The 13,398-nt window shown below is 44.9% G+C and overlaps 2 protein-coding genes across 2 annotated transcripts in view; one reads left to right on the top strand and one right to left on the bottom strand.

Moving 5' to 3' along the window:
- Positions 1-4,999: 4,999 nt before the first annotated feature.
- Positions 5,000-11,073, top strand: mep1bb (meprin A subunit beta b). Its single transcript, XM_053883718.1, has 14 exons — positions 5,000-5,062; positions 5,135-5,150; positions 5,210-5,260; positions 5,323-5,366; positions 5,424-5,502; positions 6,796-6,913; positions 6,994-7,172; positions 7,319-7,537; positions 8,702-8,854; positions 8,920-9,135; positions 9,205-9,669; positions 9,747-9,926; positions 9,985-10,153; positions 10,787-11,073. The coding sequence occupies exons 1-14, from the start codon at positions 5,000-5,002 to the stop codon at positions 11,010-11,012; spliced, it is 2,178 nt and encodes a 725-aa protein (XP_053739693.1). The 3' UTR covers positions 11,013-11,073.
- Positions 10,957-13,398, bottom strand: part of phlpp1 (PH domain and leucine rich repeat protein phosphatase 1) — a 41,677-nt gene continuing 39,235 nt past the window's right edge. Inside the window, exon 17 of the mRNA XM_053882266.1 lies at positions 10,957-13,342. Coding sequence (XP_053738241.1) covers positions 12,101-13,342 — 1,242 coding nt within the window. The 3' untranslated portion in view covers positions 10,957-12,100. The remainder of the gene's footprint in view (positions 13,343-13,398) is intronic.

Here is a 13,398-nt window from a genome sequence, read left to right on the forward strand (position 1 = left end):
AATTAAAAATGAAAATATACAAAAAAATAAATGATATTCATAAAGAAATGATTCAAGCTAAAGATATCTGAGAATACATCATAATACAACCAAAATAAGATCTAATTTAAAAAGTACTTGTTCATCAAATTTTAATCAAATATTAAGTAATTAAACTTTCCCACTAAAATGAGAACAATAGAAATAGAAATAAGAAAAAGTATCCGTGTCATGGCAATAAAATATTATGTTATTGTTAAATTGATACTAAATAATTAATGAAATAAATGAGGAAATGAAAAAGAATGTAGTCAAATATTTATTTGAATATTTATTTAATCTTTTAACGTTTAAAATAATTCAATATAAATTGACAGTATAACCATGTTAACTGTTGATAGAAATTACGTTATGTATTAATGGAAATATACACAATAAAATGGGGAAAAAAATAGCTAAAAATGTAGATCATAAATAGAAACTTTGGCGCATATTTAAACCCCATTTTGAATTTCAACGAACGATTAGCCTAAGTTGCTCAATGCAACCATGATAAGTTGAGAATAAATAACATTTCAAGCCAGTTTACACGCAACAGAATCTGTTGAACTCGTGTCGAGCATCGTCATGAACGCCTCATGAATGACCACGTGCTTTCCATATTTCAATCAACCCACCTTACTTCAGCGATTCCCCCAGAAACCTGCGTCCCTCGCTGTGTCACTTCCTACACTCCCAGATAGGTTTCTCCGCTCCGAGCAGCACCAGAGTCTGTGACATGATTCTCAACCAGCGGCGGAGGACCGCCAGCCTCCCGATGACGTCACTGACAACGAGAGTTGATGTTCCACTTCCCCTTTTTTTCAGTTTTTTTTTTTTTTTTTTTTTTTTTTTGCAAGCATGATGGCAACGGTGAAATCAATATAAGTAATATATCCAAAAATATTTGTGCAAAAAAGTTCCAAAATGAGTTGAGATTTTATACATAAATTAAAAAGTGTCTTGACTCAAAAAACAAAAATGCTGACTCAGATTTTAAAATACAGTGGTACCTCGGTTTTCGAATGTCCCGGACTTCGAACAAATCGGAGTTCGAACAAAAATTTCGAGATGTTTTTGCTTCTGATTTCGAACGAAAATCCAGAACTGAACGCCGAGGTTCCACTGTATAACAAAAACAAAATAAGTTGTTACTTTTATATTAAGAACAAAACAAACTGACAAAATAGAAGAAAAGAAAATGACAAAAATATTAAATATCCAGTGGAGATGAGTCACTGAGGAGCTGCTATGCTGTGAGCTAGCTCACCGCTAAACTAGCTGATTCATTCGCCACAGTTTCGTGTTGAAAGTGAAACACAAAGCACGTTCAGAATTCTCAATTTCAATCTGAACCTTGACGGAGAAGATATGGTGGCTTCAAAAGAATTACTCACAAGTGTGTGTGTTCAATCTCACACATGGTGTGGGACGTACAACTTGTACAAACATAACCTCCTTTTAATGCAATAACGCCGCCACCAGCTGTGTTAGAAATAGCTGTGAGTCATGAGCGGCTCCTGGACACAGACGCTAAACGCTGAGTTTTTACTGACAGGGGAGCTGGAGGGGCTTCAGCTAGAGGAGGGCGACCCCTCACTTGTGCGCAGGTGAGAGCACTTGTTGAGGCTCCCGGAGAACCTCCGTCTGGGTGGCGCAACGCTGCTGATGTGGCTAAGCTCATGGGAAACAAGAACCTCTTGAAAGCAGGTCAATCCACATGGAGAGGACCTTTAAGATGGTGTCCAGGGTGGGAAGGGTTTGTGTACATCACTGACCTGTTGCACCGGCAGAAAACACTCAAAATGGAAGCTAAAGGGTCAGAATGAAACTTGGACATCGGCTCTTTCCGTTTAATCCCCGAAACCATGAAGGTTCAGATCAAGTTCCTCACCTCCAGCAGAGCCCCAGCATCAAAATCATGAAGACAAATGAAGTGTTTTTAGTCTTCACCAGATGGTCTGAAGACTGTGGAGGTCAGTCTGCAGTCAGGAGGCCCAGAAAGCTGTGAATTCTGTGCGCGAGATGATCTTCTCAGGGAGGAACGGCAGCAGGAGCAAGGTCTCACCGGTCTCAGTTGACCACCAGTGATGGGCTGAAGATCCGGATGTCAAAAGATGGCGCTCTCACCTCTTTAATCTTCGCTTCTGAGCAACTGCTTTGAAACAGCGTGCGCCACCTATTGACGTTTGATCAATATTTTTCTGTCGACAGAGCGAGGAACATGTTGAAAGTGTGCGATGACAAAGGGTGTTAAGAATAAACATTTTAAAACGTCTGCAGATATTGACTTTCAAAGAGAAGAATTTGAATGTGTCGTAGAGAGTGGAACCATCATGACACACACACGACCTCACACCTTATCCCACTTTGGAGAGAAAAGTCCTCCGATAAATGATGACTGCATTTGTGTCATTCAGAAACAGCGATGGTTCGACGCCTCGACAAAGGAGCTTGGGTGGAGCAGAAGACAGTGGTTGGTCAATAACAATGTACAGTTAGTCACTGGGAGCTAAATGCCACGACGCGCGATGACAAACAAGTCACAAAAACAATAACAATGCAATAAACTGACAAAAACAAGCTTATTTTGCTGCTACACTGCTAGCCACAAAATAGAAAAGTGTAATTTTTTAGCTGTTAGAACAAAGATGCTATATCTGGCTAATAGCTAACAATGTTTGCAAGCAAATACATTTCTATTTGTAACATGTTTCACCTTTTTTATTACATCAAACAATGTCTGGCTGCTAAAATGCTAACTGCTAAGCTAATGTTCATGAATGAACACTTTTTCTCAGCCACCGCATCAAGAGTTTAGCGACAAAATCATTCCACTTTGGCAGATAAATCTTACAATATATCAAAATTTGACAAGCCTAACACAGGAAGGACTGATCTCATGTCCCTTTTTAACATAAAATAAACAATAAAAGACGATGGATTTCTTCATTCCTTGATTGTTGCATTATGTATGCTGACACAGTGTATACTGGTCAGGCAGCTTCATGATCGGCGCCGCGGCTCACATCGCGAGTTTTAATCTATATGTAAATGTGCAAGTATGAATGCGACGGGTTATGTAACAAAATTCAAGCATGTATGGTCAAATCAGGAGATCAATGAAATGTGTCAGAGTCATTACTCACGCATCAAGAGCAACGGCAGGTTTGACTCCGGGTTTTACAAAGACCCCACGTCTTCACACCCCAGAGAGAGGTTCACTGTTTCACCAACCATGATTTTATTCCTATCGCCCTCCATTTTCCGTTCATTTTTCCACATAACTAAAATGATAAATGCCTCATTTCCCCAACAAAAGTAGCTTTCTGTTCCCTTTAACTTGCAAATACATCATGGAAGTGCATCAGTTCAGCTCCATTAGCTCCAACTCTCCTCCACGAGCTTGTTTAAGTAATATAAAGCGAACACGAGCAAATATCAATAACTAATCAACTCCAGATAATACGACACGTCCAGGGTTTAATTACACTCAGAGGTAATGCGGAGCCAGAGGAGCCTCTTCTGTGGCCAACAGGAGAAGTAAGGATTTTATTAAAATACCAATTATTGAGGAAAAAAATGGGAGTAGCACGGCTGAATATATAAGATGAAACGTTCTTGGAAAAGTCTTGTGAACACTAGCTTTTGTAGGTCATGATATCAGCATGTCCTGGTTGACACTTGAGGGGCCACAGAAAATATCTGGGAGGGCCAGATCTGGCCCCCGAGCCTGCCTTTCACTCGTGCATTTTACAGAAAACAAAAGCGTCTACTGATTGAATTTCAATTAACATGAGAGGATCAAAAACACAAGAAACGCATTCAGAGAGCGCAAACCTCCAGCGCGCAGCTTCAGTTCATAAATCCATTAAGTGTTGTTTTATCTTTAAAAAAAAAACTACTTAAACAGAGACTAAAATCTTTATGATATATTTTAGTAAGACTAAACATATTTTTGTTATGAATTAATATTTCACTTAATCAATCGCAGCTATCTTATTGATTCATCCATTATTTCCGAGGCCAATTTACCACAAGCCAATACCACACTACAAAAGTAGTTACTAGACACTAGTTGTTTTTTTTTTAATAGAGGTGTTTAGCAGATTCATTTTTAACTGATGGAAACACTTGAACACTATCACCGTTTAACCTCAGACAAAACAAGGAAAGTGTCTGACTCTTCACATGTAGAAAAATGTGTTTTAACTGATACCAACTCTTTATTGACTGAACAAGGTCGGCAGTAGTTTTAAAAGCTAGTCACGCTCCGGCAGGTATTTCAGTGTTATTTATTGTCTTACTTGGGAATTGAACTCCAAACCTCTCAGCAAATATATCAACGGGAAGGTAAGTTGCTGTCCATGCAATGATGGTGAAAAAAAAATCCAGGTGTTGGAGACCCCCAAAACTGAATCATTTGTCTGGTTGCAAATATTATCAGAAAATGTAATCCTAATCTAAATTTCCAAGTCATTTGGAACAATGTAAATGACCTCCTTGATGGAAAAACAGGACCGTGCTTCCGTAGCTTTGTCGTAAAGCATTTTATCAACAGCTCTCACGGTCACTCTCACCAGCCAGGTATTAATAAGACAATAAACAGATGGGGAAAACAAGCTACAGAAACCAGAACCAGCCAGTGCACTGACCTGGAGAACACGTGGTTTGACATTCTATTGAGTAGCTAATAAAAACTGATAATGAAGGCCATACCTTCAGAAGATCAAAATACACAAATAAAACCATAATATCAGAGTGCAAACCCATAACAGGAGTGACATGCTCAGCCTCTTGGCTGCTGATAATCTGCCAGTGTGCAAAGATGTGCGGCAGATTAGATTAGAGCTGTGACCCGCTGCTCTCCGTGAATGATTCACTCACGCTTCACGTGGATTTTATTTAATTCCGCCTCCCGCATAATTGCGAGCTCCGCGGCCTCGGGAGGCATCAGTCTCCCGCGGCGTCGGCTCAGGACATGTGGCGGAAGATCATCACTTTGGCGCTGTGCTGCGCGTCTCTGCAGCGCGTCTCTGCCCCGGTGAGCTCCACCCGCGCCGCGGTTTGACTCTCGGAAGCCGCTAACCTCTTGTCTCTGTCGCCTCTCTTGCAGCCCGCGCCGCTGCCAGGTGGGTGGACGATGGACCAAGAAGTGCCCTCAAACCTTCTCACTTTGCTTTGTCCGCAGACATCGAGGTGGACGGCGGACTGGACCGCGACATCTTTGATATCAATGAAGGTGAACGAGATGTTCAGTCTGTGACGCTTATGAATGGAAGTGAAGTGTCTCCTGTGCTGCAGATGCGGGGTTGGACCTCTTCGAGGGAGACATCGTGATTGATACGGTAAAAATAAATGTGAAAGTGTGAAGCAACTTGGGCTCAACTGAGTGAATCACTCAGACGCAGCAGCGCAACTCCATCATCGGGGAGGAGTACAGGTGGCCCACCACCGTCCCGTACGTGCTGGAGGATGACCTGGGTGAGAATGACGTCACGGCACAGGACCTGGAACACAGTTTAGAAGCAGCAGAGTTATATAAAAAAAATCACATGCGAACGTCAGGCTACCTAAATAAGACAACGTTTTGGATTTATTTAAATAAAACAAAAACCTAAGTATTGTGTCGACTTGAACAAAGGATAAAAAAATAGTTATAAACAAGTGTTCTTGCAATAAAGATACAGGTGCTAATATCCTGCAGTGGAATGTAGCAAAAAAGAAGCAAGTACTAAGAAATTAAATCAGTAATAACATAAGGAAATGTAATAAAAAATTTAGGCATATTCTGACACGCCATGGTGACATGTCGCTAATAATAATGGGCTGGATCAATATGGTACCACGATGGTAATGCAGTTATTAAAATGAAGCACGGCAGGAACATGACATACCTGTAGTGACTGCCAGCTGTAGTTATGTAGTAATGCAGTAAAGTAATGCGATGATATCTTAAGAAGTAATAAAGCAGAACAAAGTAAACACGTTCTCACAGCCATACATAGATGGTAAGTAATACATACAGTGCATACATAGTATTATCTCCGATTTACATCAAAATAATGGAGAAAACAATGAAAACATAGTAATAACTGTGTAATTAGGATCATATGATTCCTCACATCACAGCTTATGAGTTGTTTGTTCAGTACCGATGTGGCAGTTACAGAAGTGGTCTCAGTTATGTAAAAAAAATAATAATGATAAAACAAATCTGAGGAAATTTCAACATTTAGCGGCTGAAAGACAATGTGCTGCAAAGTCTAGCTAATCCACAATGTTTAAACAAGGGACACGTTTGTTTCGTTCCCAAGTTTCTACATGTGATGTCATGGACACCGGTTTTGGAGGGGAAACTGGCTCAGAGCTGACTTATCCAAAAAGCTAAAGTAGCCTGCTAGTAGCTAAATTGCTAACCACAAAACAGAGAATTGCCCCTCTGACTCGTTGGACCAAATCATGGTTAGTTCTGGACGTTGTACTTTGTGCAACTTGCTTGATTTTTTTTTTCTCGTTTTATTCGCTTGATCCTTACATTGCGTCAAAGCAGTTACATTAAGCTAACAGCTAATATTAATTTAAATAAAATTGTTTCTGGGCACTTTTGCTGGAAAGTTAGCATCACCATCGCACACAAAACGACAGTGAAGTTCTCAACATGCTGAGTGAAGAGAGTGAAGAGAATCCAGATCCCATGATGCCTAACACGCAACAAAGAGAGCAATAAATGAGACAAAACCAACAACAACAATGACGCGGCTTCTGAAATTGCAGAGATAAATGCCAAAGGCGTGGTTCTGAAGGCCTTTGAGCAATACCGACTGAAAACCTGCATCGACTTCAAGCCCTGGACTGGAGAGAAGAACTACATCTCTGTCTTTAAAGGAAGCGGGTGAGCCTCTTCTGCACTTGCTCTGAGCGTTGCTCCCTCTTTCCACGGCGGATTGTAAACAAAAAACGATTTTCCCAAAGCTGCTTCTCTTCCGTGGGAAACCGCCATGTTGGGAAGCAGAGGCTGTCGATTGGGGCAAACTGCGACCGGATCGCCACCATTGAGCACGAGTTCCTCCACGCGCTGGGCTTCTGGCACGAGCAGTCCCGGTCGGACCGAGACGACTACGTGAAGATCATGTGGGACCGAATATCCGCTGGTAAATCCTGATTCTGAAGCAACAGGTCGATGGCTCCATTCGTACCGCGACACACGCAGAGCTACTTTTTGGGAAGAAACTATCACAGCATGTTTATAACTGGCAGAACCATACATCTTCTGACAGTTGTTGGTTGCAACGTCCAGGTAAAGAACACAACTTTAACGTGTACGACGACACCACATCCAGCGCCCTGGGCGTGCCCTACGACTACGGCTCCATGATGCACTACAGCAAAAACGCCTTCCGCAACGGCACCGAGCCGACCATCGTCACCAACATCCCGGCCTTCAGCGACGTCATCGGCCAGCGGATGGAGTTCAGCGACAGCGACCTGCTCAAGCTCAGCCGCCTCTACAACTGCAGTAATCTCACGCTCAACTCTTTCACCCCTCAACCAAAATGGTGGTTCACTTCCCAATCATTCAAGTCATTTATGTCGTTTTAGAAGCGAGTTAAAGTCGTTTTAGAAGCTGGCTATGCTAATGCAAGTCTTAGCTTCAGTTGCTAATGCTAGCTTGAAGTCGCCAGAGAAACGTAAACACCTTTCAGAGACAAACTGGAGGGATGCTTCACTGTCTTATCTTAGAATACGTTTATGATGATGCAGATAAGAGGCGACTCATACACACGCTCGTCCCCTTCACAGTTTTGGAGAGCGCTAGCTTTCTGCTAGCTTATCTCAGCACGTGGTTTATAGCAGGAAGTGCAAGTTCCAAAGTATAAACCTGATTCACTAGCATCAAAGTCATGAGTAAACAACTGCACTTTATTTGTATTAGAAGCTGCTTAAATTATTACAACAGTCTTAGACCTTCAATTATTACCTGTATTATTACAGGTTAATATTGAAAATATGTTGTTATGATACTTGACTTCAAAGTTGCTTCAATGACTCCAAACAATTATTAAAAATCGAATAAATCAAATTCTATATATAATAAAAAGGGACAAATTTAAAATATGAGTTTGGAAAAAAAACATTGTTAAGCTCTATGCATATATAATAATCTCATATCATTTCCATAAAGTTATTTGATGAATAAATACAATAATAATTATAAGGATAAAAAAAGATTATCATATGAAAGAAAAGTGGTTGAAAATAAGTAAATAAAACAAATATAACCTTTGTTTTCAAACTGTAATTACAAAAATAGAAAATAAAAATTTTAAGAAGTTATACGCACACACACACAAATATCTATATCTATATATATATATATCTATATATATATATATACGCTTTTACAGTAGTATGTCCCTTGCTGTTTTTTGTCTTAAATAATACAAGCCATTGTTAAATAACTTACTCCAAGTTCAGACCCTTATTTTCGTTGTGCTGCTCAGTTAAGGCTGAAACATTAACAGCTGTAAGTCGCCTGTTTACTGGGTGAGTTCTGTAATAAACTCTGGCCCTTGGAATTACATGATGAGTCCTACTCAGGGTGTGTTGTCTCCTGGGAAACATAAACTTTGTGAGGTTGTCAATAAGTTTAGAGCCGTTCAAAGTTCTTTGCACTTTGCAGCTCAAGGCTCCACTTTCCTGGACTCATGTGACTTTGAACGTGAGAACATCTGCGGGATGATCCAGGGCCAAGGAGACCAGGCGGACTGGCTCCGGGTTTCCAAGGCGGCTGGGGGGCCACTCACAGACTACTCCAATTTGGGCAAATGCACTGGTAAGGATGCTCTTATCGTCAGGTCAGGTCTCCTCGTGGTGATGATCACTGTGCACCATCTTCAGGCTCTGGATACTTCATGCATTTCAACACCGGAACTGCGAAAGTTGGGGACGACGCCCTTCTTGAGAGCAGGTTTCTTTACCCCAAAAGAGGCTTCCAGTGTCTGCAGTTCTTCTACTACAACAGCGCCGGACCCAGTGACTCACTGAAGATCTACGTGCGGGAGTTCGACAAAGCTCACCCCAACGGAACACTGCGTTTTATCAAAGAAATTGACGGTGATTCATGTCAAACCTGTGTGTAGTTCCCCTGATCTCTGCGCTCTATAACTCCACTCTCCTCGCCAGGATCCCCTGAGGATCTATGGCAACTCCACCATGTCAGCCTCGACGCCAAAACCAAGTTCCGCGTCGTCTTCCAAGGGACAAAAGAGGGTTCTGGTCCCTCAGCGGGCGGGTTGTCCCTTGACGACATAAACCTGTCTGAGACAACGTGTCCAGAATTCATGTGGCGAGTGAAAAACTTCAGCAACGTGATGGAGAACACACCCATGGACGAAGCCATCTACAGTCCGCTGTTCACCTCCAAGGAGGGCTACACCTTTCAGATGAAGTTGTACCCCAGCGGCAAGGACGGATACCCCGGAGAACTGTCCGCCTATGCCAGTCTAGTCGCCCGCGAGGGCGACACCGGGCAAACCTGGCCATGTCCGTGGAAACAAATGACCATGACGCTGATGGACCAGCACCCACATATACAAAAACGTATGTCCAACCAGCGCAGCGTCACCACCGACCCCTCCAAGAAGTCAGGTATTTCATATCAAAATGAAGAAGAGATTTTATAGTAGTAATATATATATATATATATATATTTTTTTTTTTTTAAGACTCCGGCGACTTTTTCTGGGACGATCCTCAAAAGGTAGGCACAGAGGTCACAGCGCCTGATGGTTCAAAGTATTTCAGAGGACCAGGCTCGGGCACGGCCCTGTTCCTCACGCACCTCAGAGCCAGAAGCAGGGACTTCATCAAGGGAGGGGACGCCATCTTTCTCCTGACCATGGAGGGTGAGCTACCAGGAAGTGGATAGGTTTGAGTGGCCCTAAACAGGTGCACGCGTTTCAGATGTCTCCCATCTAACGGCGACCCAGCCACCGCCTGTCACCGGGCAGAGTACCACCACACCAAGTCCCACCGAGCCGAGTGCCGCCATGTCAACCACCACAGACATTTGCAATTTGAAATGTCTCAATGACGGCCTGTGTGTGCTGGACGGTTCCAAGCCTGTGTGCAGGTAAACCTTACCCTTCAGTTTTCACAGTCATTTCAAACTACAACAACACTGCAAGGAGTCTTGGTGAAACGCTCATGAGGTACTTCGTAAAAGATCAAAGGACCATCAGGTCCGGTGTAAGGAAAACGCCATGTGTCTGGAACCTTCAGATTTAACCTGTGGGATTCATGGACGTGGTAAAGGAGGGCATGTATGACCAATAGGGGAAGTCTAGGTGGGTTAAAGAGGCTCGCTCAAGATGGGAACTCAAACTGCCTTTAGGAATGAGGGTATCGGACCATGATGGTGTACCCCAGGGCACCATCCTCATGCCTCTTCTATTGACACTTCAGGTGTAGAAAAAAATGCTTATATTTTCAGTGTGAAAAGAAAAACAAAACACCATCACGTGTCATGTAATGAAGTCACGACTGACCAAGACATTTGCACTAGTAGCATTAGTCAAGCGGTTTTACACTTGCTGTGCCACGCACACATTTGAACGGTGTAGAGGTCAACTTGTCCAAACCTCACTCCGTTTTCTCGGCTGAGAAGCATCCACTTATGTGACTCAAAAACAGGAAAAGAAGGAAGTCCAGGCTTCTTCAGGCTCACATTTACCTTCCTCTAAACACCGTCTTCTCTGAACTGCAGGTGCAAGGTGGGCGACGACTGGTGGTTTTACGGGGACCGGTGTCAGAGCCGGGGAACAGTGGAGGACAAAACTACCCTGGCGCTGGCTTCCTCTCTGTCCGTGCTGGCGGCCATGACTATAATCACGATCGTCACGGCTGTTTGTCTGAAGAAGAAGTACAAGAAAAGGAACTTTGGCAGCCAGAACTTCGTCATGACGAACGCGTACGCTGGCGAGAAGCTGTAAATGTTGCTGTGGAAGAGCTCCCTCTAGTGGTGAAGAGGGCCAAACGCATGTAAATTAAAAAAAAAGGACAAGTGTCATTTATATTCACAAATTTAAAATTTATTATAACAAAGACAAGAACATTTGTGTTGTCTCTTTTCCACGTGGATATAATTGTATAACTGACGCAGCCATGCCGGTGATAAGACTTACCTTTGGAGGGATGTGGCGCTGTTTTTACTGGTGGGTTTCCGTGTGTGTGTGTGTGTGTGTGGGTGTTTGGTGTGTGCGCATGCAGTCCGCAGTGTTCTGGAGATACAGTGATGACCACATGACATCACAATCAAACAAAGTGGAGCAAACCAAAGCCATGTTGTGCTGTTGTTTCTCATGGAATGTTCCTCTTGTGAATATACATCTGTGTGTGTGTGTGTGTGTGTGTAGTGTTGAGTCTCCATTGTAAAAGGGTGTGTAAGGGAGACGCCTCCCTCACCTGCAGTTCTAACCGCACATCCTCCTCCTGCCCCACCTGCACCGACAAACAGTCCTGGTACAAACATAGGTATACAACATTTCTCTTATTTACAATCATTGAAAAAAAAAAAAAAATCACAGTTTCTCTCAGAGAAGATTAGTAAAAGTGACTGAGCCACCATATAGAGTATGCAACTCCTAGGAGTTAGTATTTATAATTTCTACAAAAAAATGTCTATGCCGCTCGACAGGCAGAAGAGTCACGATTTACTGAAGAAATACAGTAGTTGAAGTGCCCTATCTACAACAGTTAACGTAGTATTACTGGTGTACCGTCGCACAAGGTTTACTGATAATAACAGGGAAAAAAAAAAAAGATTATGTGTCTCAGTTTAAAAAAAAAAGAAGTTTCTTCAGTGATTCCACCGCCTTCACATTAAAAGATATGGTTAGTACAAAAGAAACTAGTGTTGTGGCGAGAGCTAATGCTATTGCAAAGAGACTAACGTCGGTTATAATATCAGCTGGTTGTCTAAAGTTCCACAGACTGAGAACGGCCACACGCGGAAGGAGAGGCGTTGTTAAAGGGCTGGTTGAGTTGTGTCCGGGGGGTGGGGTGGGGTGGGGTGTGGGTCTCAGAGCGGGGTGTCGTAGTAGTCACTGGGCGGGTCGCTCCCCGCCGGCTTCTGCTGCTTCTGCTGATGCTGCTTCATGATCTCCTTCACTTCCTCCTCCAGCTCTGGAGGGATGATGAACTGGTCGTCCGGGTCGGGCTGGGCTGGCGCTGTGAAGTAGCCGCCGGGCTTCTTGGACGGCGCGTCTGCCGCCACCTCGATGAGGTTGTGGCTCTTCTCCTGCCGCGCCACTGACCCGTTGGCTCTCCGCTTCCCTCCCGCTTGCCTCCCTCCGTCCCCCTGCCAGGAGTCGTCGCGCTCCGAGCCGTTCTCGGCGTCGCCCAGGCTCATGTCGGCTCCGTCTTCCAGGGGTTCCGGAGTGCAGGGGGGCGGGGGCGGAGGTGGCGGGAGGGAGAGCAGGGGGCGCTCCATTTGGTTGGCTTCGGATTTGAGGCAGTGAATGTCAGCTTCCACTTCCACGCGGCTCCCGTTGGAGAAGACGCCGGCGATGGGCTCCTCGTCGTCGCTGTCCAGCCCGTTGTCAGACAGCGCGCTGGAGAAGGTGGCGCTGGAGAGCTGGCGCTGGAAGGCACCGGCTAAGCACGCGGAGTGAAGAGCGCAGCCGCTGCGGGCGGACGGCAGCTCCGAGCCCGGGTACAGATACTGGCAGGGCGGGTTGGCGGGGTGGGCGTGCTGCTGCTGCGAGGAGTGGGCCTGGTGGTGCAGGTGCAGATGGGCGTGGTGCGCCTGCTCGTGCGGGGGCTCGTCCGATGAGGCGGTGGATCCCACCTCGCTGCTCATCTCGCTGGTGCTGATCTCGCTGCTGATCTCGCTGCAGGACGAGGGAGGAACCGGCAGTGAGCCGTCCGACGGCCGCTCCTTGATGCCGGACGCCGACGACTGGAAGGCGCCTAAGCTGGGGCTGGGCGGCGGCTGCGGCGGCTCGGAGCAGCAGCAGGAGCAGCAGTCCTCGCTCACGCTCAGCTGCACCACCACAGCGCTCAGGCTGTCGGTGCAGCCGTACCCTTGAGCGAGGGTGCACAGCTTTTTAGCGGCGGCCAGGCCGTCTGGGACATTGCGCACCGCCTCCACCGCCTCTGAGGGCGACACGGCGTCCCACAACCCGCGGCTCCCCAGGATGAAGAACTCGTCCTGCGAGGTGAGCGTGACGGTCTGCACGTACGGACACGGGATCACCGACGGGTACAGGAAGGAGTAGCCCATGATGCGGGTGGAGTCCGTCACGCCATTGACTTTGTTGTCCTGCCGAACAAGTGACAACAGTTCTAACCAAACTGCACATTGAGAGCTGGACTGTG

The sequence above is a fragment of the Synchiropus splendidus genome, chromosome 13 (assembly GCF_027744825.2).
Source record: "Synchiropus splendidus isolate RoL2022-P1 chromosome 13, RoL_Sspl_1.0, whole genome shotgun sequence".
Lineage (NCBI taxonomy): Eukaryota > Metazoa > Chordata > Actinopteri > Syngnathiformes > Callionymidae > Synchiropus > Synchiropus splendidus.